This window comes from Manis javanica, chromosome 6 (genome assembly GCF_040802235.1).
Source record: "Manis javanica isolate MJ-LG chromosome 6, MJ_LKY, whole genome shotgun sequence".
NCBI classification, from domain to species: domain Eukaryota; kingdom Metazoa; phylum Chordata; class Mammalia; order Pholidota; family Manidae; genus Manis; species Manis javanica.
Window position 1 is genome coordinate 57,228,387 of NC_133161.1, and position 16,610 is coordinate 57,244,996.

At 38.6% G+C, this 16,610-nt stretch overlaps 1 protein-coding gene across 4 annotated transcripts; it reads left to right on the forward strand.

Annotated features, from left to right (window-relative positions):
• The first annotated feature begins 561 nt into the window (after positions 1–561).
• Positions 562–10,837, forward strand: AGR2 (anterior gradient 2, protein disulphide isomerase family member). 4 transcript variants are annotated; one of them, XM_017664931.3, is made up of 9 exons: positions 662–761; positions 847–882; positions 3,306–3,451; positions 3,711–3,774; positions 3,903–3,955; positions 5,306–5,379; positions 7,189–7,252; positions 9,245–9,328; positions 10,535–10,837. In XM_017664931.3, the coding sequence occupies exons 3-9, from the start codon at positions 3,313–3,315 to the stop codon at positions 10,582–10,584; spliced, it is 528 nt and encodes a 175-aa protein (XP_017520420.1). In that variant the 5' UTR covers positions 662–761; positions 847–882; positions 3,306–3,312; the 3' UTR covers positions 10,585–10,837. The 4 variants fall into 4 exon arrangements, with proteins under 4 accessions (XP_017520419.1, XP_017520420.1, XP_017520421.1 ...); XM_017664930.3 differs by lacking the exons at positions 662–761; positions 847–882 and adding an exon at positions 562–658; XM_017664932.3 differs by lacking the exon at positions 847–882 and having other exon boundaries at positions 670–761.
• Positions 10,838–16,610: the final 5,773 nt, after the last annotated feature.

Consider the following 16,610-nt stretch of genomic DNA (forward strand, 5'->3'; position numbering starts at 1 on the left):
ATAATGTAATTAATAGAAACTCATAGCATTAGGTATCTTTTTCCAACAACTTCCTCAGTTTTGCAATATCATATTAAAGCTTGCTTTGCAGTTTTTACATACCCATAGTGAATGAATATTTTGTTTGCCAGGAAGTGGGAAGTGTGTCATTGAAACTAATTTGAAGGATAGCAGATATTATGTGATTGTAGAGGTTAAACTTGTGAATCATCTCTTGTGTGTTTTCTACTAAATAAAGGCAATCTGACCAAGGGGAAGAAAAAAATCTACACACCACACACGCCATCCAATCACATAAAGACAAATCAGCCTTCAGACAAATCAAATGTCTTCATTTAAAGCTTACCTGGATTTGGCATTCTGCCCATCTTTCCAAATCTCTTAATATAGTTTCACAGTTAAAAACATGCCTACCGAAAAGAAAACGCTATATGATATTTTTTGAAACAAGATAGTCTTTAGCCCAGAGAAGACAGTCATTTTGGAAAAAGAAACTTCCTTTCTGAGTTTGCAACATGTAAATACGGGACTAGTGGGTGGGATTGAGGTGTGTTCAGGTACATAAATAGAGGCTTGGCTGAGCTAACACACTAGGAAGCTTGGACCGCATTGAGGCTGGCTGGCTGGCTCACACATACAAGTGGGTGGGGAAATCCAGGTAAGGCTCCTGACAATAGTGTTGGAAGGGCCCTTGCTAGAGTGAGCTTTGGCTTCTGGTCATTGTGTAACGTTGCAGGCAATCAACAGGCAATTAAGTGCAGGTAGGTTCCCAGGGCAATGAAATGCGATTTGGAGAGGGAACATGGAGTTTCTACCAAAGGCTTACTGGGATCTTTCTTTCGCCAGAGCTGGCTGAGTGCAACCCTCCTGAGCTGGTTCAAGGTAATTCTTTCTCCCTCGGGGGATAAGAGGTTTGAGAGCAGGTGATCTCCAGGACTTTTCAAGCCTGGGACATGGTCTGGGCTTTTCTGTCGTTGTGCACTGGTCACTACTGAATGCTCTGCATCTCTGGCTAGAAGCAGAGGCCCACAGGATGGGGAAACCTCAGCGCAAATGGCCTGCTAGGAATTTCAATTCAGAATATAATTGCAGAATATTATTGCAAAAAAAATTGTTTGCTAGTACATTCACAAGCCCTCTTTTCTGTCTGGTGTAAAGATGCTTTTGTTGCATTTTTAATCTTTAAATTCACAGGATAGGCAATAGGAGATCTGGTTGCTTTCCTGAAGCGTTTATGAACACGAACACTGAAACTTCCTGCAAGTTCATTCCTCACTAAAGATAAGAAGACAGAAATATAGTGACCAGTAAAAAATGCTGGTTTCATTTTAGAGAGAGAGGGCATGTGTGCCTGTGTTCAAATAATCAATATCCTTTGTGGTTAGCATTCTGTTTTGAGGTGGTTTACTAAGTTTGCAGAGCAGAGCCTATTCATATTATGAAAAGTCATTAGAGTGAATCTCAGCAAGTCAGCACACAATAGTCTGTTGGTACAGCAGGAGTTCTATTAGGCTTCACTGAGCCATCCTGCCATAAAACGCATGTAATACATTAATAGTTCCAACCTGTGAGCTGCAGAGTTATCAGCAGGGTTCCTCACAGCCATTTGCACAAGAGCTATGGATGGACTAAATAGCCAAAAGTACTTCACTACAAGTTTACTATTTTAGTTTTTCTAATATACATAGATGTATTGCTATAAATAAAATGCAAAATCAAATATTTGCTGATAAATGCAGAGTAGTTATTTGCCATGATATGTTTTTTAATCAAATCATTCAAAAAGTACAATTACTCTCACATAAAAGTTTTTCCTTTTCACGTTAAAAGGCAGTCTTTGTACTAAGAGGCTAGGAATTGTTGGCTTGTGATACGTTTGAGTTATTTCAGCAGAACACTAGGATACAAAAATTGTTATTTGCATTTCCACATCTCTACTGGTGTAGATATGAACAACGTGTATCCTTACTTTTTACATCTTTTTCGAGTAAGCTCTTTTGTGGCTACATGCTATGACTTGGATAATAACTGATCAGTTTACCACAAGGCATCATCTGGATTTGGTAATTGAGTAAAGCTTTAAAATCAGCAAAGGTTCCCACCCAAACTATCTGAATGTGAAACACTTTCCTCCTTAAAAATACGGAGCATTGATAGCCTATCCTGCTTTCCTTGCAGAGTTTGATTTCATTCAAAACCTACACCAGTATTACAGTTAGGTATTTCTTTTTAAACAATTTCAGTCTTTGGGTTTACTAGAATCCCACGTTTCCAGCTTTGCATGCCATGGTCCCTGGATAAACACAGTAATTTGCTAGTACACTCACTCTGTAAGCTTGCTCATGCACTCACAGATCTTATCTCGCCATTCATGCTCCTGTGCATAGGCACCTGCTTCACATTGCTATAACTTTCCGTAAGAATTAATCATGGAATATTGAAAAGAAAAAAGTTAACAAAGAGGCATTTATGGGGGTGGTTCCTCTGTGTTAGAAGTCACATAGAATATTTTTGTGCACTGAAGCACATGCCTACAACACTACCTCTCAGACCCAGAGAAAGAGTCAAAGAACCATCTCAGTAGAAGGAACTTGTATTGACCTATTTTAGTTGATTCAGAACTAATGGAGTTTGAGTAATGTTACACTAGCAAGATACACAGGTGCACATTTTCAGTTAAGTGACAAAGTTGACAGGTTTTAAATTAAATAACAGATCACTCTACTTAGATCTTATTCTTCACTGAAAATGGCCCCATTTTAACTGAAGGCTAAAGATGTTTGTATGTTTAGAGTGATCGTTTCAGGGTGGAAAAATGTGAGCCAACACTGCAAAATGGCAAAGTTCCAGAAACCTTGGTTCTGCACCCATCTTATTAACTCTCATCCCTCTGAATTTCAGATTCTTCATCTATAAAATGATGCATGGGGGGTGGCAAAAGAGAAAGTAAAAGAGGAAATGTAAATTTCTTTAGCTATAAGAATATGCACATCTATTTATTTTCTTGAAATGTATCTATACCTGTATCTAATTTTATGGTGTGCATTTCTATAGCAATCTGTCAGTATATTTTTATCTATATGGATCTCTGTAGATACATATATATACACATAAATGTGATAGTCACACTATATATCCTTAAGAAAATTCTGTGGAAGGTAGTTTTTCACTCCAGTCCCATGGTTTCACCTCAGCCAAGACTCAGTTCCTTTGAACCCCATGGTCGTGATGCAGTCTGAGAGTCTGGAAGACTGCTACTTCCCTTTTATATTATTCTCTTTTTGTGTGTTTGTTTTCCACATTAGATCTGCCATGGAGAAGATCTCAGCGTCAGCCTTCTTGCTCCTTGTGGCCCTCTCCTACACTCTGGCCAAGGACACCACAGTCAAACCAGGAGTGAAGAAGGACACGAAGGACTCTCAGCCCAAGCTGCCTCAGACCCTCTCCCGAGGTAGGCGACGGCCTCGCCTTGCCTCCCAATGCTTTTTAATCGGGAAGCTAAGACTCATGTGCTGAACACAGTTTTGTATGTGTTCCTTCTAAAGTTGTCAACGTTTGTCATTATTTCTACTTTCTGTAGAGATTTTTCTGCTTCCTTAATGTCGAGTATCTATGTACCCTAGTCTTCACCTTGCTTTTCAACAGCTTTGGTCTGAACTAGCTCTAGTAACTATGAATAGCTTCACATGGAGTGGTTCATTTTGTTCTAGGTTGGGGCGATCAGCTCATCTGGACTCAGACATATGAAGAAGCCTTATACAAATCCAAGACCAGGTAAAGATGAGCACTATGCAGAATTATCTCATGGCTCTCAAGAGCACCATCTAGTGATGGTCCCCTATAGTGAGCTATGTGAAATACGACTCATGAAAAGTTATCCAATCTCTCTTTGTCTCTTAAAGCAATAAACCCCTGATGATTATCCACCACTTGGATGAATGCCCACACAGTCAAGGTAATTTATTCTTCTAAATATGATTTCCTTTATAGGCTGTAGCTTGAGAGCCAGGGTTCAGATCACTCATCTTTACATCCTTAGCACCATTACATTAAAAAAAAAGAATATTTTATGCAGTACAAAAGTTTTAAAGTAATCTCAAATATTTCCATGTTTAGTTTTAACCGTTGCTGTACATTTTGAAAAAACAAGTTCTAGGATTCACTCTTCTTGCTTTCTCTTATGTTCTGCATCTAATACACCAGCAAACAGCACTGTTTTAACTTCAAAGTATCTCCAGAAGCCAGCACCAGCCTCGTCAGCATGCTATCCATGCCAGTGCACAGGGCCCAGTTCTTGGAAATGCCTATGCTTGGTTCAAAGCTCTATCATTGCTGTCTTAAAATTCATAACTATTTCAGAACAAGGGGCCTGATACATTCATTTTGAACTGTGCCCCATATTTTATGTAGGTCTTGCCCAAATCCAGCAATTTCCTATTGCCCCATTGCTACTGCCAGGTCCAGACCAAGATTGCTTCTTGTCTGGAGTACTGTGATTCAGTCATACAGCCACCTAACTGGCCACACCACAGTCAGTTCTCCATACAGTAGCCAGAGTGAGGCTGTAAAACATAGTATCAGATTCTGTAACTTATGTGCTCAAGTAGCTTCTCATCAGAGATAGTTAAATCCAAATTCCTGACACGACCTACAAGGCTGAGCATAATTGGGCCCCTGGCTCTTTCCCTTCTCACCACAGCCCCCTTCTTTTCTCTCCTATCCATTCAGCCTGGCCTTTGTGCTTTTCCTCAAACAGCTCAGCTCATTTCTGCCTCAGGGCTGTTTGCTCTTGTGGCCCACTCTGGGTGAGAAACCCCAAGTTTTAGGATGGATCACTCTCTCATCAATGTCACCTCCTCTGGGAAGTCTACCCTGACCACTCTAGAGCTCTTAAATCTCTTGCTTTGCTTCATTTTTCTCAAGAGTATCTATCTCCACTGCAAAATTCTTACATATTATTTACTTATTTATTGGCTGTCTCCAAACAAGTATTTGAGCTCTATGATGAAAGCACATTACTTGTTTTTCCATTGCTGTGTCCCCTGTGCATAAAACAGTGCCAACCACATAGTAGACACTGTGTAAATATGAGATGAAAAAACAAATGGATGAATGAATGAGTGAGTGAAAGGCAAGAAGCAGTGGTAGTCTATGGCCCAGACGTTACTTCCCTACTCATCTGCCAAAGGGGCAAAGTTAAACACTGTATCAAAAAAAAAAAAATGTTCGACTTAAAATGTAACAGAGAACAATGGTTTTAACTGGTGATGAGATGAATGCTTAATGATTTTTCTTTATATTATAGCTTTAAAGAAAGTATTTGCTGAAAGTAAAGAAGTCCAGAAATTATCTGAGCAGTTTGTCCTCCTCAATCTAGTTGTAAGTTTACTTTTCATCATCACTGACCTTTCTTTCTCCATGGCTCATTATTTGAAAAGGATGATTCTTTTGTCCTATACATCTTAATCATGCTGCATAACTGAGATCTGTTCCAAATACTTCATCTCATAGATCAGAGAGAAAGAAGGTATTTTATTTTGTTAATAATCTATCTTGCAGGTCTGTGTTTTTATTTAGTAATTAATACTTTTATTTAGTAACAAATGACTTTAGTCTCATGCATTCTCACTTTACTTTGCCATCACCACCTCTCCTGATCTTCAAGCTTTCTGTGTACAAGCCCTGTTTACTCAGTACACAAAATAGGTTCCACTTTTCTTCCAAAAGGAAGCAAACAACTGAAAGAACTACTATACCCAACCAGATGTCCTCTGCCCCACCCCGCTTTCTCTCAGCCTCTTCACAGGTTGACACACTGGCTTCAAAGAGCATCCCCGCCACTAGTTCTTACCTTCTTCCACAAACTCATTTTCCTCTTTCTACCCCTTAATGTCAGTGATGTGGTGAATCTCTCCTTGACCTACTTTTTTTTTTATATTTTATATTCTTTATGGACAAGTTCATCTACATCTGCCTTTAATCAATGCCCACACACTGATAATTCCCACATCTTACATAAATGTGTAACAACTTCCAACTTGTGTGTACAACCATGGTCCATGTATCTCTCATAATTAGCTTAAACTCAACTGAATTTATCAACTTGGTCCAGAATTTTCAAGTAGCTCTTTTCTCCATTCCCTATTTTACTGTGTTATTTTACTCACCTCCAGCAGTCAAGAAGCGCTAATTTCAATTCTCACTGTTGATTACTTCCCCGTAAACTGAGGTCCGCTAATTTAGTATAAGGATTTTTCACTTCACTGAGCTCCCTGCCCACAAGATAAATCTTGTCTAATCCCACATGGCCAACAGGGTAATCACTTTAAAAACTAAACTGGAATAATGGTATCTCTCTCCTATCCCTCCTGTAGTTATCTGTCTATGAACAAATGCAAACATAGTGGCATGGTGTGTGCAAGGCCACTCATGAGCTGGCCCTAAAGCAGCTCTAGTATCTTTTCTGGCTACTGCCTCATATATTGCTGTCCGTTAGTCTTCCCCAAACACTTGATACCAAAAAGTTTTCTGCCTTTGCACAATCTCTCCCCCTGCCTGGAATGACCTGCTTTTCCATGTAACTGACTCCCATTCATTTTTTTAAATTCCTCCTTACTCTCTTCAGAAAATTCTAGTGGAGTTTGCATACAAGGTTAAATGTCTTGCTCTGGGCATCCTCTGTCCATGCATATCCTCCATCATTTCAATCCCTGACTCCTCCATATCCATTTTCCTACTTGTATCTCCCAATAGACTATGTATTCCTTGTAGGTAAGTGTTTATATTTCTAAATAAAGACAATTCTAAATAAAGTGATAAATGGATAGATGGGTGCTCAAGATCATCCTGTTTCTGTAATTTCTCCAAAAATGACTTCTGCTTTTTTCATTCATCTTTTTCCTCCTACTTCATCCAAGATACCTTCCCCAAACACTGTTAACTCCTTCTGAGTTCTCCCTCCCTGAACATTTTTGCTCTTTATCATATTCATTCAGCTCCCTACTCATTACATTCTGCTTATTTAGATGTAACTTGATCCCCCATCTAGATTATAAACTGTGGAAGAGATGTGCCTTAAAATATCTTAAGATGCCTAGCCTAGTAATGGACACATTTTTGTATTAACAAATTCGAAAATAATTGAAGGATAAACAAACTAAAAGCTGCTTTATTTTTTTTTAACCTTAGTATGAAACAACTGACAAACACCTTTCTCCTGATGGCCAGTATGTTCCCAGGATTATGTTTGTTGGTAAGTAGAAGTAACAATGATAACAATGTCTGAAAATCACACAAATGCTACCATATCTCATCCTCTGTCCTACCTACCCTCATCTGCTGCTCCACCATGGCCAAGGTCACTACTGAGCTCCAGCAAGGGGTATAATGTTTAAGTTTCACAGCATACTTTCATTATAAAATGCAAGCTCCTACCTGTTTCCACTTTATTTTCCCTCATCTGCTGTTGAAATTTTATCATTTGCCCCAAATACATATGATTAAGAAGTAACCTGTGAACTATTTGAATGTGTTGATGATTTTCCAGAATACATCAGGTCTGTAAACACTTAGTTTCATCAGGCAAATGTCTGTATGTTGGCTTTTTTTTTCTTTTTGACACTTTTGATAATTATTTTTAGTGAAGTTAAGAATGTAGGCTGGAAAAAAAATCCATCCCACCACTGGTACTTTTCTCATGTGGTTCTGCTGCTGGAAAACATTTCCTGCTTCTCCCTCTGTACCTCCATGCCACCTCGCTAACTCCTCCATCCTCACTGTCATTCACAGACCTGGCCAAATCCCTGCTATGTGCTCTTGGGGCACCATGTTTCTCTCAATAGTCACACTTTCCTCAGTTATAATTTTGCAGTTGTTGGGTGACTGTTTAATAAATATTTTCCCCCACAGGACTAGAGCTCCTTGTGTCAGGGACTGTGTCTGTTTCTGCTCACCATCATATTTTCAGTATGACCCCTGCAGTAGGTTTGCAATAAATATTTGTTGAATGAACAAATCAATTAAGTTCAGCTTGGATCAAAGTCATACTGACTGAAAGACAATAGATAAGTAAACCCACCCCATGGCAGAGCTCACCCTCATCAAGGGGCCCACCTTCGCAGCTCACCCAAATTCACACTAAATGTATAAAAGAGGCGAGAGAAACAAGGGGGAAAAGGAGGACAGCTGAACTAGAGCTGATTTTATAGATTTGGCTTTGTGAGGGTTTAGAAAATCGAGAACCCTTACTTCGGGACTTTACAGGTCATCCAGGCACACCTTGAGCAGGAATCCTTTTCACAGTTTTCCTGTCTGAGGCCATTTCAACTCACCTTTGAGTCCTTCAGTCTAAAAACCAACTCCGAGGTAGCTTGCTCTCCCAGTTCAGTAGTTCTCCACGTGGGCTGCACATCAGTCACCTGGAAGATTTAAACCATCAAGCTACCCAGGCCACACCCCGAACCAATTAGATCAGAATCTCGGAAGGGTGGGACGCCCGGCAGCAGGATTGCTAAAGCGGTCCAGGTGATTCCCGTGTGCTGACAGCGCTCCTTCGGTCACGTCGCTCAAGGCAAGGTGTCTAGATCTCTGTGAATTCCAGTACTTCCCTTTTGGATATACCTTATTTTTAAAGTACCTTTTATTCCTTTTTTCTCCTTAATAGCTTCAAGTTAAACATAGAACATGAAAAAAACGTATTTAAATTGAAAGGAATGTATGCATATGAAAGGGACGACTCCTAAATTTCTATTTTTAAAATGTGGTTCATTAACAGTAAAGTAGAAAAGATGTGTATTTGGCCTTTGCTGCCCTTAGGGCTTACTTTATTAAAAACAAACAAAAAAACCTTGGTTTTGAAAACTAGCCCTGGGTATGGTTTCTAATGATCTATGTTGCTTTCCGCAACATATTTCAATGACAACATAATCATTTCAAAAGTTTATAAAGTAATTCTTTAGTAGAGAATGCCAAGGTTTTGACCAAAAATAAAACCACCACCCCAGACGTACATATTACCCCGTTTTTAGGTTGCTATAGACGACAGGGCTCACGGGCTTCCCCACCATAGCAGTGCCCAGCTGCTGAGCGCTTCTGCCCTGCTTTGGGTACTGATGGCCAGAGCCTGGGTCACAGAGTGGACAGAGTAGAACTCGAGGCAGCAGGACATGGATAAATACGCGGGCTTCATCATGCAGTAAAGCTTACTTGGAAACACAGCACTCCATTCCCTGTTTTTTCCTTATAGACCCATCCCTGACAGTTAGAGCTGACATCACTGGAAGATATTCAAATCGTCTCTATGCCTATGAACCTTCGGATATACCTCTATGTAAGTGTTCCCTCATTTGGACACCTCTGCTGCCATCCAGCTGGAGTAGAGTCTGCATGGAGAAGGGGAGAAAGTTCCTCTCAGTGACACCAGGGAAATCAGTTGGATCCTAAATAGCCTTTTGTCCTCAGGCAAATCACATTCACTTTGATAGTTTTTCATCTCCATTAAAATTAGTTAGATTAGGTATCTTTTCCTCTGGGAGGATTCTGTGACCATATTACCTGCATTCCCGGTTCCCCAAACATACAACTCCTTCTACCACAGAACCGAATGAAATAGTAATTGCACTACTGCACAAATAATAGCAGCAACCTTTGTTAAGTACTTTTTTCCAAACAACAAAAGTGAAATAATGTAGTCCAGCTCGCCGAAGCTGAATTCAAGTTCAGTTTTAAAGATCAGCAGGGAAGATGGTTCCAAACAATTGCCAAGGTTCTCATTCTCCCTGGGGTTGCCATAAAATGGAAAAGAAAAAAAAAAAGGCAGGTGAAGAACCTCAATGGGAAACTGTACCTAGTACTGACAGCTAATTAGTCCTTCTGGGAAGAAAACTGGGTTTTGTCCTAAGAACCAATTCTGCTCAAAGACTAGGGTCTGCCTAGAAATGTACTGCCCAATATGTTAGCCATTAGCCACATGTAACTGTTTACTATTAAATGAAAATGCAAATTTAAAATTCATATTCTTCAGACACACTCACCACATTTTGAGTACTCAGTGCATAGACTGAGTATTTTTCATTATCATAGAAATTTGTACTGGGCAGCACTGACCTAGAACATCACACTGAGAAGAAGTTAAGGCTGTGTCTGGGCAGCAGGGAAGAATATTCAATGGTCCATTAGCAATGCTCCAATGGGTGCTGGGAGGACCAGGGAAGCACATTCCAAAGATGGGCTGTTCTCAAGACAATAGCATTATCTTAATGAGATGTTGGACACCTTAAAGGCAGGTATCCTGCACAGGTAAAATCACAATGCTCTGTCAAAAGGCATTTAATGGATATTGGAAGAAAACTGGATTGCAATGAAAGCCATTTCACATACTTTTAGAAAAAAAATTTGCAGTAACATTGTCAACTATTCATCCTATGATAAAATAGCAGCCCATTAAACAATTAATAGAGTACCAAAGTTTGGGAGTTTAGTCTATTAACATAATTTCTGGCGATGTCTTGACTCTTGCAACTTTTTCTCCTATTAGTGCTCGATAACATGAAGAAAGCTCTCAAGTTGCTGAAGACTGAATTGTAGAGAAAAATAAAAACACAACTCTGCAAGCTCTTCTTCCTGTTAGGCCTTGAGACTTGGAAGCAGAGATTTTAGAAGACTTTGGACCACGCAGTAACACTGGTGGACACACTCATTAGATTATGGTTTAATGTTACAAAAGCTGTTTTTTTTTATTTGGTTTCAAGTATACATGTATGAAAACAATTTTGTATACTACCATCATGAGCCATGATTTTTAAAAAAATAAATCCTTTTCAGGTGTTCAAACTGTTAATTTTTCCCCCAACTTCATCTTTCACAGAAAAGCTGTTTGGTTCATTCACCAGGTATGACTTTTGGACACACAAAACATAGGACAAGACAAATGTAATTTGAGCAATGCAGACAAAGACCAAGTCATCTTACTTCCCTAGAGTTTCTCACTGGGTGACTAACAGTAGACATGAGCTAAAACCACAGAAGTTATCAAACAGAAAATGCTTTCATGTGAAAGAATTCATAGAAAGGCATCTGAAGAAAATCAGGCCCAGCCTGGCCAGAAACTCCTGTGTTCACACTTTAATTTAGTAATGCAATTTTAGTTAGATTTTGCTCAAATGAACCCTCTCAAAGAAAGCCTCTGGCTGGAAGCTTTATCCTTCAGAAGAGTAATTTCATGAAAAAGTCACAGAACATCTGTACCCATGAGCACACCCTGAAGAAATCCCAACAATTAGCTTTCTAACACACTCGGCCTCTCAAGGGTTTAGCATACTGGACTGGAATAAATACAGTGGAACTGTTTTCACCTTCTTCACCAAACTGACCAGCCGGGAGAAGAGCAAAGGGCAGTGATAGCAAGCGTATAGGGAGATCAGAGGTCGATACTTATCTCTGGAAAAGTTGAGAGGGCTTGGCATCAGATAAAAGAGCAACCTTAGTTACTTTTAACTATATTCTGCCTGACAATAATTAAACTGTATTCATTTCATCACATATTTACTCTCACATCCACTATCATATGGAATTCCTTTATTACTCAGCCCCCACTGAGTTCTTTGGCCCCTGAATGGCTGTGGTGGTCTGTCCCACAGTAAGAGTCAGTGCTTTGCATATTACCTATTGCTTGTCTCAAGTAACTTTTTTTTTAATAGATCTTTTCCTGAGTAGATACTCTGACAGTAACTTATCCAGGGCAGAAAATACAGTTTAAGTTGTTTTCTCACCATACTATTAAAGACCAATGTACTAATAGGTTCTGAGCATATACTGATTTAATGACATACAAATCCTCAGCAAAAATATCACCAGAAGGACTGGCTCCCTTATCATAAGTTAGTAACCTACATTTGCTTAAAAATAAAATATTCCATTTAGAAGCTCTTCGGTGTTAACAAGAATAAAAAGTACTATTGCCTTGTATACACATAGTTTTAATAATACAAATAATTCTCTGGGAAGTCAAATGTCAAGGTTGCAAAGAAAATGAATCTGCCTTAGGAAAGTGTTAAACACAGAACAATAGTCATAAAAAGAAAATTTGACTTTGATCCAGTAGTCTCTACTTCTGAGAATTTGTCCTCATTCAAATCAGGAAATCATTCAAGAGAATTAGAGATTTGTGAAAATGCCAATGGCAACATTATTTAACATACCAAAAAAAATCTTCAAATATAATGGTTACATACTTTATTAATACAAAGTACACTATGCTTTCATCTATAGAAGTAATGAATATTATGGAGAAACCAAAAGAGTAAGTGAAAAAGTTTAAGTATTTCTACACTATAACTCAACTACAGGAAATATACATCACAGGTAAGAGAAGTGAATATACAAACACTGCTGTTTTTAAGTTCATGGAAATATTAGCAATGCTGTTCTATTAAATTATTAAATTATTATTGTCTCACCACCTGTCTTGCGTGTTTAAAAATTTTAACTGAAAACTATTGACTATTTCTCTAACTACAGAGAAGAGGAAGAATGCTGTAAGACTAGAGATTATTTCAAACAGCTGAAAAAAAATGTTGGTAACATACAGGGAATGGAAAATGGTGTAGCCACTTTGCAACAAAGTAAGACTGTTCCTCAAAAATTAAATACAGAACTGCCATACGATCCATTAATTCCACTTGTATTTACCCAAAACACCTGAAAGCAGGGAAAAGGTATTTTCACACCCATTTTCACATCAGCATTATTCACAATATCCTGGAGGTGGAAGCAACACAAATATTCATTAATGGATAAATGGATAAACAAAATGTGGTATGTACATACAATGGGATATAACTCAGCCTCTGAAAGGAAGGCTATTCTGACATAGGCTAGAACATGGATAAACCTTGAGGACATTATGTTAAGTTCACAAAAGGACAAGTACTGTAGGTCTCCACTTATGTGTTACCTAGGTGAGACATTCATAGAACCACAAAGTAGAATGAATGGTGGTTGCCAGGAGCTAAAGGGAGAGGGGAATGGGGAGGTTGTTTAACAGGCACAGAGTTTCAGCTTGGGAAGACAAAAAACTTCTGGAAAAGGATGTTGGTGATAGTTGTGCAACATGTGAATGTACTTAATGCCAGTGAATTATACAGTTAAAATGGTTAAGATAATAAATGTTATGTATATTTTATCACGATTTTTATTTATCAGTTCAATCTGAGGCCCCACGGCTTAGGGAGAAAAAAGAACTAACTTTTTAAAAAGTTGGTAACATCAATTGTCTGTAAAAATCATTTATGTCGATGATCTACAGGCGTGATGACACCACTTTACCTGTTTTTGAACTGCAGATTTCTTCAAATGATCATGTATAAACATCCAGCTCTGCTTGTTTTTTTATTTTATGCATTCAGTAATCCTAAATAGTTTCTGAGATCCTTCTATTTAGCAATTGCTGGGTGACACTGAGAGCCGGGAGAGAACAGAAAAAAACTCTAATGCAAGAACAGAACCCTCTTCAAGGGTCTCATGAGAAAGGCAGACTTCTAAGTCTAAGTCAAGTCAGCATAATCTATTAAAAGCGTTTTGTGAAATTGTGATCCCATAAACTGCAAAATGCAAACTCTCGAAATTAAGAGAGGCAGTATCGTCCTTTGAGTGTCAGACTCCATTCTTTTGACATATTATTTTAACTCCAGGCAACTCCTTCAAGCCCTCATTTGAAAGTGAATTCCACACGCTGATTTTCCTGATGAAAATACATGAGAAGTAGCCTGGCACATGGCAGGAGAATCTGATTTTCCCCTTTCCCACTGTCTCAAGAGGTATTTCAGTGACTACAATTGCCCGTTTGTAACCTTGACGTTCAAGAAAAACTTCAACATGAAGGGCTCTGTTCTTTTCTCGCTCTCTCTGCGGTGCAGTGGACGTGTGGGATGAAGAGCATTATGGGTTGTTCCCTTAAAATTGTTGAGAAAACATTCACCAACAACACTTATTGTAACTATATTTGGCATACAGAGCCTGGTGCAAAAAAAAATGCTAGCCCCCCACACACAAAGTACAGAACAACTTTACACAAATCCCATTGCTTATCCAGAAACCTGGAAAACTTAGTCTTTAACTTTATAGTAAGCTCAGTAAAACAGCTGACAAATGAATGATCATATTTATACATTCGCAATGCCTGAAAGTATTTTCTCTTATGAAATACTATGTAAAAGGAAATTCTAATTTTTTCAGTACTATCAAAGAGTGGAATAGCTTCATGTATCTACTCAGTGTATTTTCAAAAAGATGAATAAACTTAAATGGGTTATTGAGAAAAATTGTAGGAGGAGGTTTTTAGCTTAAGGAAACTAAGAACTAAAAGCCATACTTCCTGTTTCTTCTCCCTCTGAAAGGTACCATTCAGAAGCATACCACTGAGGTAGAACACGCAGAACTGGTTTTCATACCAAACTCCTTGCTGCTTAGGTAACAGAGTATCTGAGATGATTTTACGTCACATGAGCTCAGATTTTAGAAATTAAAGCCTTTTATTTAGAAATAAAAGCCTAATTTTTCCTTTTTATTAGCATTATAGTAACTAAAAATTTCACGTTTAAGGTGGACTTGCAAAACTGTTCAAGGCTGACTAGGCAAATGTTCTAAGAAACATTCCTTTAAGTGGAATATGTCAACAGGGAATAAGAGAAATTATTCATAGTAGTATAGTTTCTTTTTTAAATGAATGCTAAATTGAGAAGAAAGAAGCTCTGGATCTTGGGTTTGCAACCCAATCATTTGTTGTAATTGGAGGACAGACTCTGATCTGAAGCTCACCCTCTTTTGATGCTCATTTGTGGCAACATTTCTGTGACTTGGACAGCGGCTTCCCTGTAAGCCTGGCATCAGCCTGACTTCCCCAGACTCACCAGCCAACTGGGACTCAGAATAGATCCATTCAGATGCCTTTCTAGTATGTGTTATACATATTGTACTGGAATGGGAGCTGTTATCTGTGTACCCAGAGATAGGATCACAGGACACCTCCTAGAAGAGCGTGGATTACCTACCTTAAAATCTGCCCGGGATTGTACATATTGTTAATGTGATCCTAAATTTTAGGTTGTGCCAGTAAAATTCCATTGGCTGTACTTTTTCATTTCATCACTGTATTTATGTATTCCTCGCCATCCTTTTTAAAAAGAAAAACCAGTGGTTGAAAAGACATGTACTTCTGTTTCTAGGAAGTGATGCAATTGTTTTTGTAAAAATAAACTTTCAGCATATTTAAAAAAAAAAATCTGCCTGGGGGTACAGAAAACCCAGATTAATCTGATAAGGGTGTTCTTGGTACTTGAAAATGTTATTATTTCTCACATGGCCAGTCATCAGTTATTACTCATTCCTATAATCCTACAGTTAGTAACCCTAAGGTAGGAACCCTAATCAGATTCCTAGGCCCTGATTTGTAAATGGGTTAACCAAGTAAGGCCACTGCAATTAGAGCACAAACCAAGACAATTGCTGGTTCTCTGTGGAACAGCCCTTTCCACACAGAGCCATTTATACCAAGAAAGGCATTTTATTAGGGGATTCCAGAACCTTATGGGAACTTGAAAATGAAACAAAACAGGGAAAATACTAAATGCCATAAAGATGACAGAGGTTCAAAAATCTCACTTCCTTTGCATGTCACTTACAATCCCATCTTATGGTTCAAGTGGGAACATGGTTAGTGTTGTGCAGAGCACAAGGGTGACATTGAAGGATAGCAGAACATGCCACCCCAGAATATGCCTCTACAGGATGTAGATGATTTTGAGCTGATTATTTTCAAGAAACAGCAGACACAGGACAAGTTCTGGAAAGAGCATTAGTTTACCCTCCAAGGTGCCAGGATATCTCCTTCTCTGTATTCGGAAGAGAAGGATGACTGTAAATCATAAGAAACTCATCAATGTGGAAGGTGCTTACTTAATTAAATCTGCGTAACAGACCTACTCATGTTCATTGTGCTCTTCCTCCAAGCGCAGTCCCCTACCCTCCACACACACATCTTTCTTTCTTTGGCATTTAGCTGGAGAGAGTATTTATAATGTTGGCTTAGGTCATGTCAGGGAGCTACTTGGTTTTTCTGGGTATCTCTTATGGATACATGAGGTATACCCATAAATAAACTTGTTTTTCTCTTGTTAATCTGTCTTTTATTACATGAGGTCTCAGCCAATAAATCAGAGGAGTGAAGGGGAAATTCTTTTTCCCCCCCTACAACATTCTGGGAATTGCACGATTCAGTTTTCTTGAAAGATTGGCCAGTCTTCCAGTCACAGAATTGACACACCCAGGAAATGCTCTAAAATTCTGTACATCAACAACTTACCCTTCTTTCTTGGGTAAAGCCCATCAAAACAATTACCAATAAAATAACATACACTACATAGAATGCAAGACAAGAAATCAGTGATTTTTGGTAACAGGAAAGAACTTACATTCTTTCCCAAATAAATATGAATGACTTTTCTTTCCCAAAACAATTCTAAGGAGAAAATATTAAACATTGAAACCTTTCAAGAAAGAATTGTGGGACATGAGCACTGGAAGTTCATTTTCGTGGCTGGATTATCCACTGAAAT